Here is a 16474-nt window from a genome sequence, read left to right on the forward strand (position 1 = left end):
CTGTTTTTATGGGATGTTAAATTTTACTGAGAAATAAAAGAAACCGAGATGCCCCCTGAGACAGTGATGTCATTGTGTTACTGGTGCTGATGATGATCATCATTTGTCTTGCTTGAATTTGAATTTGAATACAGATAATGTTTCTCTCCTAAACATGAGAATATAACAGACAGAGCAAGTATTAATAATCATAATCAAAACACATAAACATAACTAATACATTAACTATGGCTTAACTTTTGGATTAAAATTATATTTTTATTTTTGACATGTACCGACCCAAATGACGTTCCAGTATGATGTGTATGGTTTCCTAATGATGCTTAATTGAGACTTCATGGATTTTTTTCACACCAAGACAATGTGGTCGTTCCAGGACAGCTGTTCATCTACTAAAACAGAAGTTACTTGATTGATTTCAATATTATCACTGAACAGTGAACCATCTTCATTCCTATAACTTTTATTTTCATTTCCAAAGATTATAAAATCGGATTTTTTGATGTTCAGAGAAAGTTTGTTCATTCTGAAACATTTGTCAGTACATGTACGGAATATCTGGCGTCAGTGATCAAGGACCCAACGTTTGCTTGTGTTGGACAATATTAGAGTCATCGGCAAAGAGGATGGGTGATGCTTCATCGGTAGACTAACAGACACAGATCTTGTCCCTCTTATTATGCTGATTGACCTTCACTGCAGATATTTTGACGTGTTACGGTGGGGACAGCACAGGTGTAACTAATGACACCGATCATGGCTGCATTCAGTTCAGAGTTCAGACTCCAGGGGCTCGCTCTGCTTTAATTCTGCTTGATCTGAGTCCAGCATTTGATCCAGTAGACCACAGTGTCCTTATAAACCTCCTTGAAAACTATGTTGGAGTTAAGGACAACGCTGCTGCCTGGTTTCACTCACCTGAAACCTCACTTTTCCTCAAAGTTCTTTCTCTGATGTAATAGGAGAATATATATATATATATATATATATATATTAGAGTATAGAAAACAGAAGGGGACCCAGACCTGACCTGTGAGGAACACCACAAGAGAGGGGGGCTGGGGATGAGAAGTATTTTCTGATTAGGGTTCCTGGTGGCTCGGTGGTGTCCCATATACAAAGGCAATGTCCTTGACACAGTGGCTGCAGGTTTGATTTCAGCCTGCAGCCCTTTGCTGCATGTCATCGCCTTTCTCTCTCCCCCTTCACCCTCAGACTGCCCTCTCTAATACAGGCAAGACAACAACAAAATTTTTGTTGTATATGGGACACCACTGAGCCACCACGAACCCTAATCAGAAAATACTTCTCATCCCCAGCCCCCCTCTCTTGTGGTGTTCCTCACAGGTCAGGTCTGGGTCCCCTTCTGTTTTCTATACTTCCACTGGGTCACACCATCTGTGGGTATAATATTCTTTTCCACAGCTATGTGGATGACACGCAACTTTATGTTCCGCTGACTGGTTGTGACCCTGACAGTCTCTCTCATGTTATGGCTTGTGAGTCCAAATCTGAGGTCCTTCTTTTGTACCCCCAAACCTGACCTCTGACTTAAAGAAGAACCTTAGGAGCCTGTCCTCCTATGTGAAGCCTTCTGCCCTTCATTTGGGTGCCATCTTTAACTCTGAGCTCTGTTTCGACATAGAAATAACCAAAGCTGTGCAATCGCACTTTCATCAAATTAGAAACACTGCAAAAGGAAAACATTTTTTATCTCAAGCGGACCTTGAAAAAGTCATCCATGCTTTCATCTCATCACGTCTGGATTACTCTAACTCTCTGTATTCAGGGCTCAATCAAAAGACCATTTCCTGTCTCCAGCTGGTTCAAAACTCAGCTGCCAGGCTTTTAACTAATTCCAAGAGATAAGACCACATCACTCCCACCTTGCAATGCTACACTGGCCACCTGTTAAGTCCATCCATCCATTTTCATCCACTTACCTGAGGCCGGGTTGTGAGGGCAGCAGGCCAAGCAAAGCACCCCAGACGTCCCTCTCCCCAGCAACACTTTCCAGCTCCTCCTGGAGGACCCCAAGGTGTTCCCAGGAAAGATGAGATATGTAATCCCTCCAGTGTGTTCTGGGTCTGCCCCGGGGCCTCCTACCAGTGGGACGAGCCCAGAACACCTCTAACAGGAAGCACCCAGGAGGATCCTGATCAGATGTTGAACCACTTCAACTGACCCCTTTCAATGTGAAGGAGCAGCAGCTCTACTCCGAGCTCCTCACCCTATCTCTAAGGCTGAGCCCAGACACCCCACAGAGGAAACTCATTTCAGCTGCTTGTATCTGCGATCTCATTCTTTCAGTCACTACCCAGAGCTCATGACCATAGGTGAGGGTTGGGACGTAGATGGACCAGTAAATTGAACTCAGCTCCCTCTTCACCATAATGGTCCGGCACAGCGCCCACATCACTGCTGACACCGCACCAAACCGGCAATCCATCTCACGCCCTCACTCATGAACAAGACCCCGAGATACTTGAACTCCTTTGCTTGAGGAAGTACCTTTAGTCCCCAGAGCCAGTCCACGACGCTGGGGGATCAGCATGCCTGAGTAGTCACCCCTGCCTGCCGCCCGGCACACAATACACCCGACCCCGATGCCAGTCCCTGCATGTGGTCGGCCTACAGGATGGCGGCTTCATGTTATTCATTTGGGCTGAGCCAAGGCCCAGCCACCAGGCACTCACTGGCGAGCTCCCCCCCAAGATCGGTGTCCCCATACCGGGTGAGATACTCGTTCCCTGGTAGTCTTCTTGAACCGCTTTTAGTCTGGCCCCTCCTCTGGGACCACTTTGCCTTGGGAGACTCTACCAGGGGCTGTTAGCCCCGGACAACACAGCTCCCAGGCTCACATGGACACGCAAACCCCTCCATCATGTTAAGGTGGCGATTCTTGGAGGGGTACCTGTTGAGTATAGAGTTTACATGGCTCCGACACACATTGTAGATTTACTAACACCCTATGAACCTAGTTTAAAGGCCTGCCTGCCCTCCTCAGGTAAGACCCTCCTAACCATGTCTATAGCCTGCCTGGTTACAAAAGGAAACCGGGTGTTTTCCTGTTCGAGGCCCACAGCTGCCGAACTCCTTCCTGAGGAACTCGTTGGCGTCGTTTAAAACAATCTTCAAACATACTTTTACAGGAAGGCTTTTTACAGAGAAAACTAAACAGAGAGTGTGGAGCAATGCAAAATCTAAAACCAGATTTTGTCACTATAGAAGAATGAAGGTTCTTTTTACAAATGTTTCCACACACTCCCTCTGAACACTGCCATGCACTCAGGCTTTTAAAAGGACTGTGGTAGAGTCTCACACTCAGCCCGACCCTGCTCACACAGGGCCACTCTCAGGCTCTCAGCTGGGACTCTGGCGCCCCCTGGTGGTTTTGTATCACCCTCGGTGGAATTATAGATATTTCCTCATCACATAAAATAAATCAGTCTACAAAGTGTACTTTTTGTGACATCCAACCTAACATTCATATACATATATATATGTAGTGCCACCTTGTTGGGAGGTAAAGCCCCTATGGTGAGGTCCCTACATGTGAGTAAAAGCACCGGGACCCGAGTGTAGATGGCACCATTTTGCTGTGAGTACTGCCGTGTTGCGCCTCAGGTGAGTAGGTGTTGGCACCCCTGGGCACTCCACAGTTCGTCTATAGAAATGATGAAATCTGTGGCACAAGCTCATCTCTGTATCTGCACTAATATCACATAATAAACAGCACCTCTAATTAAAGCTGTTACATGTCAGTTGTTTCTTAATGTTGCAGCTACAGCGTTAAAGACAGAATGTGTTGGATCATTGATCTTTACCCTCGAGGCCAGTGTTCACTTCCTGTGTGATTATAAAGCCAAACCCTGTTCCTTTTTCCTAAACCCAACCATGTGTTTGTTGTTGAAGGGGAAAAAACATCAATTTGTGGTGTTGTACTGATGTGGTGCTTTTATTTTGAAAGAGACTATATGCAAACTGTACATTTCCCGTGAAAACAGAAGTGTATTTTGAAAACAGACAATGCATGTAACAGGCTGACACGTGTCCCAGAACGTCAACAACCAACACACCCAGGGTACCTTGGGACATTATATCTCCACGTGGAGAGTCCATGACCAAACGTCGATATGTGACAAGGACAGAGTGAGAATGTGTTGGTGCTGGATGTTTGATTTTGTCATGTCAGCAGTGATCATCCTGACTAAGGCAAAAGTGGGTGATGTGGCTGATCTGTTACAACACACAGTCCAACACGCCCACGTTTGTCCAATATTTGTGCACTGCTGTCCTCAAGGACGGGGACAAGAGACTCTGAGGACAGCAATGTCCAAATACTGGAGAGAGAAAACAGCTGATTTGAAAGAGGAGTGAAGGAGGCCATCTATGTCATCACTTCATAAAGCAGGCAGTCTATGACACCTGTTTCAGTCACTGTGGGTAGTTTAAGGCCACCTCACACCTTGTGACTCTCACGACTGTCACGTAGGCGTCGTTTCCGCTTACGCACAGAGACGAGGCAATCATAAGTCCATTCTTTCCTGTGGGAATCTCGTGATATCTGATGTGCCTGCAACAACGTACTCAATATTTGCCTTGAGTACGTTAAAAAAACTGACCTTAAGGCAACATTTGCAGTGTTTGACACGCTGCTTTTACACTGCCCATTTAAGGCAGGAATGTTGCGCTGTATGTAAGGTGTGATTGAGTGATGGGAGTTCTCTCACCTTTGACCTTTGCAATTGTGCCTTAACATTGACTTTGTTATTCACTGACGCCTGGTGTGAACACATACAGCTTACATGTATTAAACAGAAGATACTAAGGTACAATGATGTGCCCTCACTGAGCCGACCTGCACGACTTCTGGTTCATGTTACGACAGTTAAACAGCAGAAAGATGAAACCGTGGAAGAAGTGCAACACAAGACCAGTTTCAGGTGGAACATTCCCATCTCTTTATTTTATTGTCCGATCAGCATGAATTTGACACCAGACACAGCTGTGAGGGGAAGAACAAGCTAGTATGTGTTAACTCCTTGTGTGTGTTTACACAAACAAACATGGTGTTAGGGTACATAAAATGTATCTGTGGTAAAATGAAAGTCTTTATTAAATTATACTGGAATCAGTGACGGCTGGAGGACTGACCACACTTCACTCTTCAACCTGTAAAGATAAAAATACAAATATTTCAAAAACCATTCACAGTAAAGACTTGATTTGGTTTTGAGTTATACATTTGGCACCCCATAATATACAATATATATTATTATATTATATATAATAACCTTTTTGACTGATTTCCAAATGTTGCACATACTTATGATTCTGCCACATTTAAAGGTGTCGTGTGTCAGATTTAGGGGGCTTTGGTGACATCTTGTGGTGAAGTGCAGATTGCAACCTGCTGAATCTCCTGGTCAGAATTGCTTCGGTGTTCATGGTTCAGGAGGTTTTTACCGGTGTTACAGTCAGCTGGAGTTTTCATCGTCAGATAGGTTTGTTTTTATTTGGCCGTGTTCACCCTGAATTCATTGGTTCATACTGTGCCTGAGTTTCTTGTATCACCTGCGTTTAGCAGAAAACCATTTTTCCGAGGTCAACTTTCAGATTCATTATATTAGCAAAAAAATTGCTCACTGTTGTTCACTTATACATGCTCTCTGTTACGCTCTAGCCCCCCTGGACTGTATGGAGTTAGATTTGTGTCTTTATTACATGCGAGAAAATAAACGATATGAGAGAAAAAAAATATTTGAGAGAAAAAGTTTTCACACTGATAGCAAAAAATAATATTTGAGACTAAAAAAAGTTTTGAGAGAAAGTATTTTGTCATAGAATATAAAAAAAATAATCTGAGATTTAAACTCTCTCAAAAACTTTTTTTTTTACTCTCAAATATTATTTTTTTGCTATCAGTGTGAAAACATTTTCTCTCAAAAAATTTGTTTCTCTCGAAACAGTTTTCTTTTCTCTCTCAAAACCTAAGTCTTTGCTCTCGTGTTAGTCTGGGGCCGTTAGTGGCTGTTTTGGTAAGGAAACGGAACAAGGGCAAGTGAGACAGGATCCAGAATTCGATGGATGTGCCTTTCCGTAAAAATAAAAGCACCACTCTAATAAAAATGCGGTGAAACTTTTAATTTAAAGAATATAATTTACAAGAAAAGCCCCACGCCATTAACTTAATCGATTTTCTTATACCCCTCATCACCCCAAATCGATGGTGCGCCAGAATTTAAAATTTTACTATGGTGAACACTTTTAGTTTGGTGAATACCGCATCCGCTCCCTAGACCGGAACCAGAATCCAGACAAAATTCAGAGTGAATAGACACCAGGCTCTTCGCTTGAAGAGCCTGGTGACGCGAGGCTACTCTCGTGTCAGGATTTTGCTTTCGCTGCGAACATAACGTCATGGGCGGGGCCACGTTCCTATTGGCCAGTCTCAATCGAATTGACAGCTGGGTGAGGATCGTCTTGGGAGTCAAATTCAACTGAATCATTCATCCACCATGGTGGATTCACCGGCATAGATGTGCTGCGTTATTTGGGAGCGGAGACTCCAATGTTTGGGTAAGATGATGACACGGAGAGAAGAAAACTGTCTGAGAGAGAGAGAGAGAAAATGTTTTCACACTGATAGCAAAAGAAAAAAATTGAGAGTAAAAAAAAAAAGTTTGTTGAGATTTTTTTTTCCTGGGAAATCATTTTTTAAATCTCAAATTATTTTTTTATATTCTTTGACAAAATACTTTCTCTCAAAACTTCTTTTAGTCTCAAATATTATTTTTTGCTATCAGTGTGAAAACTTCTTCTCTCAAACATTTTTTTTCTCTCATATCATTTATTTTTTTGCATGTAATAAAGACACAAATCTAACTCCATAGACTGGGGCGTAACAACCAGGAGCTGAATTACCCGCAGAGGTCTCTTCCTCTCCAAAACAAACAGACATGGCCATTTAAACGGGTAAAAACACTGAATAACACGTTACAAATCCATGTATTTCTGACACAGTTTGGCATGTCTCTGCAGGCAGCTAGTCCAACACATGCTAATGTGTGCTCACTTTTTTCTCTGATAAGATAAGGTCCAGATGTTCAGGAGGGTATAACTAAAAGTCAAATTATCCTCAGAGGTCTCCTCCTCTCCAAAACAAACCGACCAGGGGCCGTACTGACAAAGTCTCCTCGCACAAAGAGTTGCTCCTGGTGACAAATTTCTAAGAAAATTCCCCAGATCCAAATCTGATCGAGCATCCTTGGGACATGCTGGTACATCATCTCGTAACCCACAGGACTCAAAGGATCTGCCATGAAGACCCTGGTGCCAGACACCAGGGGGCATCTCAAGACTTCCTGTGTTTGTTACGTTCCATGGGCCGTTCCTGAGCAGTTTTTGCGGTGTGGCATGACACATTGTCCAGCTGGGGGGGGGCTACTGCCATTGGGGAGTGTTGTTGCCATGAGGGGGGTTGCTTGGTCCACAGTGGAGCTTGGGTGGGTGCTGCGTGTCAAGTTTCCCAGCAGAACATTGCATTGTAAGATGATCAATGTTATTTACTCTACCCATCAGTGGTTTTAATGTTTTGGCTGATTGGTGTGTTATATTCCTGCCAATACAGCTGCCTAAATCTGACACACTGGACCTTTAAGACATCATATTTCTTGTGGTTGCAGTGAAATGTTTTTGGCCATTTAAAGGTTTGTGTAAATAACGTCTTAGTGCTTCTGTGTGTGATTACAGACTGTTACCTTAAACACAAGGGTAAGTGTATTCTGTATCATCGTGGTCACCTGAGAGGAAAGAAAGAAGAAAAAGAGTCAAAATTAGCGCATGTACTCCTTAAGATTACTATTCTGATGACTTTGTAAAGGAGGTTTAAAGAGGACTGATGTACTTGGCTGGTAGTAGTCGTAGATCTTCACCACGGCTGGCTTCAGGTTCTTCACTGGGACCTCCTGTATGAGATCTAAGCTGTGGTTGATGGGTATGTCCTTTGTTAACTGTTGGAGGACAAACAGACCACATCATCAGTAACAAATCTGGAGAGCATCATGTATCATTCCTCACTGTGTGTTTCTCTCACCTCCTGTATGTACACCAGAACATGATCGTCCGATTGTTCAACACGGTCCACCAGCAGGGCACCTTTGAGCTGTGAGGAGTCAATAATCAGCTGGGTGCTTCTCCAACAACATATGAAAACTATTTCCTGTCTACTAAAGGTCAAAGTTACTGTAATAACTCACTTTCTTCAGAGACTCTTGGTCTGGGACAAATCCAGACAGCATTTTGATATCCAGGATCACCATGTTGGTCGTGGTCTCCTTTCCAGTATATCTGTGATGCAGCCATTAAAATGTGATGTTACTCTGGGGATTTGGACGGACTAGATTTACCATTTAAATATATTTGAGCTGAGTTCTAACTCCTGACTTTCAAGCTGGTGGATGCAGAGGATTGTTTGCCAGAAATGTTAGCAATTGATTACTTACAGGGACCTGAGCTTCAGAGTGAGTTTGGGTTTGCTGCTTTTGCAGTCGGCCTCTGGTTTGACCTTGACGCTGAAGGTTGAGACTTTAGCAGGAGTTGGGACGTTGTAGTGAACAGAAATCTGAGGAAGAGGTACACGAGGAAAGTTCAGTATTCATAAGAAGTGAACAAGAATCTTGAGAATTTCCTTTAGCTCAAATTTATTCATATTTATGATGCATCATGATTTAAACTGTGAGAGCTACCACACTGTTTTTAAAGCAGTTCTGTTTTCTCGTCCTAGTTTTGGGTTGCATGCATCAAACCTTGGCTGAATTAACGTCTCTGCATGCTGAGTCCTTTTTTTTACTGATGCAGTTTTTAATCTGCTTTTTTTTTTTTGTTCTATGCGTTGCAAAAGTTCACTACGAGACAAAATGAAAAGACAAATTTCCCAGACACAGCTTCATTAATGAAAACTAACCATCCAGTTTTCTAACCCTGCATCATACATGTTTGCATGTTTTGTTCTGACCCACCACGTTTGTTTTTTCACGTGAAAAACATGGGAGCCGAACAAAGAGCAGACTCATGCACACTTACACACACACACTAATTCTGTTTGTTTTATGTGTCATTTCTGAAAATACATACGTATAATTTAAATAGTCAGATTTCCCCACTTTATTTAGAACAAAACAACATCGGATTAAACAAAGCGTAGTGCAGGTGGAGATGCAGGTGGAGGTATTACACTTCCAAACTTCCTGTGTCACTACCAGGCTGCTAACATTAGCAACATTACCATTGTCGTGATGTACGTCTAGCTAAGAGAAACTAACCTGCATTGAAGCACATGCAGTGCCCTCCACCGCCAGGCTGTACTTCCCTGTGGCGTCCTTCAGCACCTCCTCCTGGTAGAGCAGCTTGTTGTCCTGATTCACACTGAATGCTAGCTGGCCACTGGGAGACTGGACTGTCACTGTGCTTGAACCCTCTGCACTGAACACCAGAGTGGAGTAGAGAGCCAGAGCCTGAAGAGCCACCACGGTGTCCTAGATCACACACACAACACAGAGAATACTTTAAGTGCCGCAGACATTTCATTTAACTTTGTGTGTTCAAGACGTTTGTCCCAGAAGAAAACTCTGCACATGTAACTCAAAGTATTTCTGCTCTGGAGAAAACCACAATGCAAAGATTTCTCTTATGTATGACACATTGATCTCTGGCTGTGCAGAGTCCTCTGAATTAAGGTTAAATGCCCGGGGGTAGGTTTTTTTAGGAGCACAGATTACACTGGATGAATGTCAAAATGCTTGTTTTTTTCTTAAATATTTTTTAAAAGATTTGTTTATTCATCTTATAAGTACAGTACACTTTTTCCCCCTTTTTCTTTTACACACCTCCCCCACCCCAGGATACTTGTTTTGAGGCCCAAACCCAATCTGTTAATACCAGACCCCTTTTGACAGTCATGGACTGGCCTGGTTTGGTTTGGTTTGTTTGGTTTGGGCCATCAGCCCAGTGTGGCAAACTCCAAACCACAGAGATTCAGTTACAAGCTACAGACGAACTGAGAGCTGAACACACAGAGACTTTTAAATACGCCTTTCTCTGTGGTCTCCTGCAGACAGAGGGGAGGAGAGTCTCACAACACACATGACTTGTTTTGGGGGGAGAAGTCGGCGAGTCGTCAGTACTACCTGCTTGAGGGTAGGTGGCTGGGCTTTTGCACCCACTCTAGAGAAGGTCCATCTCTGGCGTAGCTCGACATTGCTCAGCGAATCTACACTGACAATGGAAGTGCAAACTGGCATGGTCTGAATTGGCACAGCCCAAAGTGAGATTGGAAAAGGCTCCCCAGACACAAGTTGTTACAGTGGGCTGATGTGTAGGCCCACTCACATTACCCTAGTAAAACTACATACATTTGGTCGCAATAATCCAGATACATCAGGTGTAGTCAGGAGAGGGTGTTCAAACAAGTGAATTTTGGGGGGAATGCAATTTGTTTAAATTTTCTTTCTAAAGTTAACCCTTGATCCAGAGGTTTTATTTTGGGAGTGTACCCAGGTACTGCCACATACAGAAAATTAAAGTCTTCTTGATATTTGCTACTGCAAGCGAGACATCTTCTCACAATTTCTTAAACAATGCTCCAGCACCTTCAGAGAAACGTCCTGTTGTCTTTCAGTGGAGGAGACAAGGGCAGAAAGGGCTTTTTCAAAAGGACATCCTTTCTGACAGATCTACAGTACAGGCCAAAAGTTTGGACACACCTTCTCATTCAATGCGTTTTCTTTATTTTCATGACTATTTACATTGTAGATTCTCACTGAAGGCATCAAAACTATGAATGAACACATGTGGAGTTATGTACTTCACAAAAAAAGGTGAAATAACTGAAAACATGTTTTATATTCTAGTTTCTTCAAAATAGCCACCCTTTGCTCTGATTACTGCTTTGCACACTCTTGGCATTCTCTCCATGAGCTTCAAGAGGTAGTCACCTGAAATGGTTTCCACTTCACAGGTGTGCCTTATCAGGGTTAATTAGTGGAATTTCTTGCTTTATCAATGGGGTTGGGACCATCAGTTGTGTTGTGCACAAGTCAGGTTAATACACAGCCGACAGCCCTATTGGACAACTGTTAAAATTCATATTATGGCAAGAACCAATCAGCTAACTAAAGAAAAACCAGTGGCCATCATTACTTTAAGAAATGAAGGTCAGTCAGTCCGGAAAATTGCAAAAACTTTAAATGTGTCCCCAAGTGGAGTCGCAAAAACCATCAAGCGCTACAACGAAACTGGCACACATGAGGACCGACCCAGGAAAGGAAGACCAAGAGTCACCTCTGCTTCTGAGGATAAGTTCATCCGAGTCACCAGCCTCAGAAATGGCAAGTTAACAGCAGCTCAGATCAGAGACCAGATGAATGCCACACAGAGTTCTAGCAGCAGACCCATCTCTAGAACAACTGTTAAGAGGAGACTGCGCTAATCAGGCCTTCATGGTCAAATAGCTGCTAGGAAACCACTGCTAAGGAGAGGCAACAAGCAGAAGAGATTTGTTTGGGCCAAGAAACACAAGGAATGGACATTAGACCAGTGGAAATCTGTGCTTTGGTCTGATGAGTCCAAATTTGAGATCTTTGGTTCCAACCGCCGTGTCTTTGTGAGGCGCAGAAAAGGTGAGCGGATGGATTCCACATGCCTGGTTCCCACTGTGAAGCATGGAGGAGGAGGTGTGATGGTGTGGGGTGTTTTGCTGGTGACACTGTTGGGGATTTATTCAAAATTGAAGGCACACTGAACCAGCATGGCTACCACAGCATCCTGCAGCGACATGCCATCCCATCCGCTGCGTTTAGTTGGGCGATCATTTATTTTCAACAGGACAATGACCCCAAACACACCTCCAGGCTGTGTAAGGGCTATTTGACCAAGAAGGAGAGTGATGGAGTGCTGCGGCAGATGACCTGGCCTCCACAGTCACCGGACCTGAACCCAATGGAGATGGTTTGGGGTGAGCTGGACCGCAGAGTGAAGGCAAAGGGGCCAACAAGTGCTAAACACCTCTGGGAACTCCTTCAAGACTGTTGGAAAACCATTTCAGGTGACTTCCTCTTGAAGCTCATGGAGAGAATGCCAAGAGTGTGCAAAGCAGTAATCAGAGCAAAGGGTGGCTATTTTGAAGAAACTAGAATATAAAACATGTTTTCAGTTATTTCACCTTTTTTTGTTAAGTACATAACTCCACATGTGTTCATTCATAGTTTTGATGCCTTCAGTGAGAATCTACAATGTAAATAGTCATGAAAATAAAGAAAACGCATTGAATGAGAAGGTGTGTCCAAACTTTTGGCCTGTACTGTATATATATATATATAGATGTGTATGTGTGTGTGTGTGTGTGTGTGTGTGTGTGTGTGTGTATAAATATCATAATGTTGTCCAAATAATCTTTATAATATTGTATTGTGATGAAACTAATGATTTACACCCCCAGTCATCACTACGTGAAAATCTATAAACATATATAGATCAGGGGCGATTGCTCTGAGACAAAAAGGGAGGCTGAACTTTCAAAGAAGAAATGGTCAAATATGCACTATTGAATTTACACTAAAATAAGAATTTACATTGCATTAAACGTGCGCTAGGATGCGTTTCACATCATGACTATGACGTTCAAACGTCCCATGCGGATATTTGCGAGTGGAGTCATCTGACAGAGCGCCGTCCGGAGTTCCTTATTCCATAAGAGATAGCTCATTTTCACCATTTGTACAGTTCAGGTGTTTAAACCCATCTGAAGATCTTTGAGGTGTGTGTTGCTGTGGTTCTATGGCATGAGTGTGGCTGAAAAACGGCTTCAATTAAATGTTCCTTTTATAAGTTACTGCCTCGCTACAATATGACACATTTTATGATATAAACTTAAAGTGAGTTCCCTTGTTTGAAAGACCAGCAGCCGTCACTGATGTAGATGTATCTCAAAGTTCAGCTGAATGCTGTTTTAGCTGTACCTGTGTGGAAGAGAAACCTCCGTAATAGTTCTGCTGACCCGTCAACCATCTGACGATACGGGAGGCATATCCCAGGTCTTCAGTAGAAGGAGAGGCACTGAGTTTGGCCAGCAGCACATAGGAGCTGATCTCCACAGCCAGAGAGGCTGATGTTTCTGTTGCTGTCTGAGACCAGTGGAGGAAACCTCCTAAAAACAGACAACCAGCCACAAGGTGAGCTACAATCACAGTAATGAAGCCAGAATGATTTCCTTCAGGAGGATGACTCACCTTCTTGTATTGCAACAGTGTCTAGGTGCTTCAGTAGGTAAGCACGGGTCTCCATGTCTCCTGCCAGGGTGAAGACGTACGCCAGCAGAGCTGTAGTGTAGGTGTTGTTGAGGTCACTGATAGACTCCCTGAGACAAGACAGGCTCTTCATCATCTCAAGTTCCTAGAGCAGATTAAAAGAACAAACTATAATAAATATTCTCGTGGGCAGGACCAGCAAGAGAAAGGCTATTGTGCATACTCAGTGGAATGAAAAGGTACCATCTTGGCTTCTGGTATCTAGGTATTATTATAAATCTATGATTGGAACGCACAGATTCTGTGTCCATACACATGCTGTCGGAGGTTTGGTTGGGCCTTTTTGTTGTCTCTCTCTTGTCTCTGTAAAGCCCAGTTCAGACCAAAGATTTGTGACAAGATAAAACCATCTTAGAACGTTGCAGTAAAAGTTGCAGCGGTGTGAACTGGTTGGTCTGAGCTCGACTCAAGCCGGTTTATGGTGTCATCTGCAACTCAGAAGCACGTCACCTGCTGTGAATCTTTGGTCTGAACTGGGCTTTAGAGTTATAAAAAAAAATTCTGTCCATCCAGCAATTTAGAGTTTAAAAAGCACAAGATATTTTTACTGCAAAGAGACGACTCACATCTGTGGACGTATTCATCTCCAAGGCGGCAGCAGTGATGTAGGCACTGAGAGTCACTTCATCAGACACACCACCCTGTAGAGAGGAAGCATCGTACAGACATTATCACCACTCTACCTCCAGCACCCAGGGGCCTGAATGAAAGTCCTGATGGTGCACTTGCGTTTAACTACTGCTACAGCAACATGTCAGTTAACATGTCTAACACTGAGTTTGAGTTATAATCAGTCAGTTTCATTCAGAGTTAACTTACCTTCATCCTGTTGTTAAACAGATTTCCTGACCGTTCGAAGCAGCCATTTTTACGTTGTCTCATTTTCAACCAGTTCACAGACTCTTCAATTTTTGCTGGGTCGATGTACATGAAAGACTGAGCTTTGGCAAATGTTCTCACCACAAATGCAGTCAGCCTGAGGATATTAAAATAAAGTTAGACATTAAATGACAGAATATGACGAGACAACGCACTTGATCTGTGTATTGTCTCACACTAATCACCCCAATATACTAAACATAACACGCTGATTCATGCATTCATTAGAAGTACTTGAACATGCTAGTGTTGAAGTAGCACATTGGTGGTATTATAAGAGTTATGAATCATAACATCACATTTTCCGTAACATGCTGATATTTGCAGCAGCGCGCTCCAAATTGCAGTCTCATCATGTACTCTGTAGGTATAAGGATTTGTTACGGTATGACATGGTGAATGTTGCATACCATGTACATTATTAATTATTCTTTGTGGATGATTGATCAGTAATGTTCTCACCAAGTGTTCCCTGGTCCTGATCCAAATGTGCTGTAAGCACCACTGTCATGTTTGTAGTTCAGTTGCCTCTGGTAGCCTGTGCAACAACAGAAACACGCTCATTATGGCATCAACGATACACACATTGTCAGATTTGATAGGAGTTTTGACAAGTTCACGATGTGAGGTGAATTTGTTTATGATGTCTCCGTAAGTGTGGATGTACTAACATAAAAAAAACCCAACATTTTGGGGAATCTGCCCCTCCTGGACAGCCGACAGCAGAGAGATGACAGGGAAAAAAGGGGGAATAACATGTAACAAAGGTTGCCATGGAGGTCTTGGGCTTATGGCGGGGACCCTGTTGTCAGCGCCCTTGGGCCACCAGGGTGCTCCTAATCTGTAGTCTTTGACTGACCCTTCGCTAAGTCCTGCCCCTTAAACGCCGTCTGGCCAATCATAACGTAGCATCAGGCTGGCTCAGACCAGGGTCCGACAACAACACAGCTGTTTCGTTTCAAATTTCCTTTATTTTCAGACTGGTTTTGTGGATATCTGCACTGCCTTCTGTAGCACTTTGAGATTTGTTCGTTATGAAAAGTGCGTTACAAATAAAATGTATTATTATTTATGATTATTATTTGGAGCTAAATGTTGTGCCTGGGGCACGTCGTGTATTAATGATACTCGTTACCTGGAGAGGTTGGAAAAAGATATACGTTTCTTCCCTGTTCCAAAACCAAAATGTTTGCTTTTTTTATAACAGTGAAACGAAGACCGACCCTGCTGTACAGGAACCAGTGAAGGGAAGCAGGGAAACTTTGCTGATATTGAACCAGCTGTGTGTCATCACAGTGTGTGCAGATGAACATTGTTTGACCTGTCCCAGAAATCCCTGCCTGTCTGGCGGCAGAGGTCCAGGTGCTGGCAGCATCATGGGGGCAAAGCCAAACATCGTTCATCTGCACACACTGTGATGCCACAGTGTGTGCAGATGAACACACTGTGATCCCACACAGCTGGTTCAATATCAGCAAAGTTTCCCTTTATAGTCATTGTCTTGTGTGGCGATCAGCAGTGATGTGGTGGTTCACTTTTACACTGTGATCTGTAGCCTATAGTTCGGCTTCAGCTTCTAACTATCTTTGTCTTTTTAACCTGTTGTTGCTGCTGAGTCAGTTTGATATCCTGGATATATCCTTCAAACACAGACTGTAGACCCCTCTGTCTGCTGCTCTCTGGAATCACTCTTTCATTTTTCCAAAATATGATAATATTTCTTGAGGGAGTGCAGTTAGTTACAGTGTGGGCTCAGTGCTTACTCTGACAGCATGTTGGCCCATCGCAAAGGGACGGGGCTTAGCGAAGCGTTCGGTTAAATGACGAGCACTGTCAGGTGATTACACATGCTGCCTATACTAAAATTTGGCATATTTGAAGGTCTTAAATGTAAATGAAGTGTTTTATAGCTTCAATATAAAACCAACAGAGGCTCACCACTGGTCAGGAAGTTGGTGGCCTTTTCCTTGATGGCTGGGGTCAGCTGCTGTGTGTTTCTCAGGTACTGGAGGATGTAGATGTTGGGGGCCAGGAGCGCCATGTTCTGCTCCCCACATCCATACGGCATCTTCAGCAGTCCATCCAGGTTCTTCATGGCTCGGCCCAAAATGTCACCTGCAAAAAGAGACTTTAAATTCTAAACTGGCTTGAAAGACAATAATCAAAGTGTATCTTGTTGTGTTGTTACACCACCCAAAAATATTTTGTTATCCTGCCAGAATCAAATT

At 43.2% G+C, this 16474-nt stretch overlaps 1 protein-coding gene across 1 annotated transcript in view; it reads right to left on the bottom strand.

Moving 5' to 3' along the window:
- Positions 1 to 4940: 4940 nt before the first annotated feature.
- LOC125889144 (alpha-2-macroglobulin-like) overlaps positions 4941 to 16474 on the bottom strand; it is a 29376-nt gene continuing 17842 nt past the window's right edge. The window contains exons 24-36 of the mRNA XM_049576882.1: positions 16185 to 16361; positions 14709 to 14784; positions 14187 to 14343; positions 13934 to 14008; positions 13290 to 13452; positions 13020 to 13207; positions 9327 to 9539; positions 8508 to 8626; positions 8262 to 8352; positions 8099 to 8167; positions 7910 to 8015; positions 7764 to 7805; positions 4941 to 5175 (exon numbers count right to left, since the gene is read on the bottom strand). Of these exons, the coding sequence (XP_049432839.1) occupies positions 7765 to 7805; positions 7910 to 8015; positions 8099 to 8167; positions 8262 to 8352; positions 8508 to 8626; positions 9327 to 9539; positions 13020 to 13207; positions 13290 to 13452; positions 13934 to 14008; positions 14187 to 14343; positions 14709 to 14784; positions 16185 to 16361 (1475 nt within the window). The 3' untranslated portion in view covers positions 4941 to 5175; position 7764. The remainder of the gene's footprint in view (positions 5176 to 7763; positions 7806 to 7909; positions 8016 to 8098; positions 8168 to 8261; positions 8353 to 8507; positions 8627 to 9326; positions 9540 to 13019; positions 13208 to 13289; positions 13453 to 13933; positions 14009 to 14186; positions 14344 to 14708; positions 14785 to 16184; positions 16362 to 16474) is intronic.

The sequence above is a fragment of the Epinephelus fuscoguttatus genome, linkage group LG5, assembly GCF_011397635.1.
Source record: "Epinephelus fuscoguttatus linkage group LG5, E.fuscoguttatus.final_Chr_v1".
NCBI lineage: Eukaryota > Metazoa > Chordata > Actinopteri > Perciformes > Serranidae > Epinephelus > Epinephelus fuscoguttatus.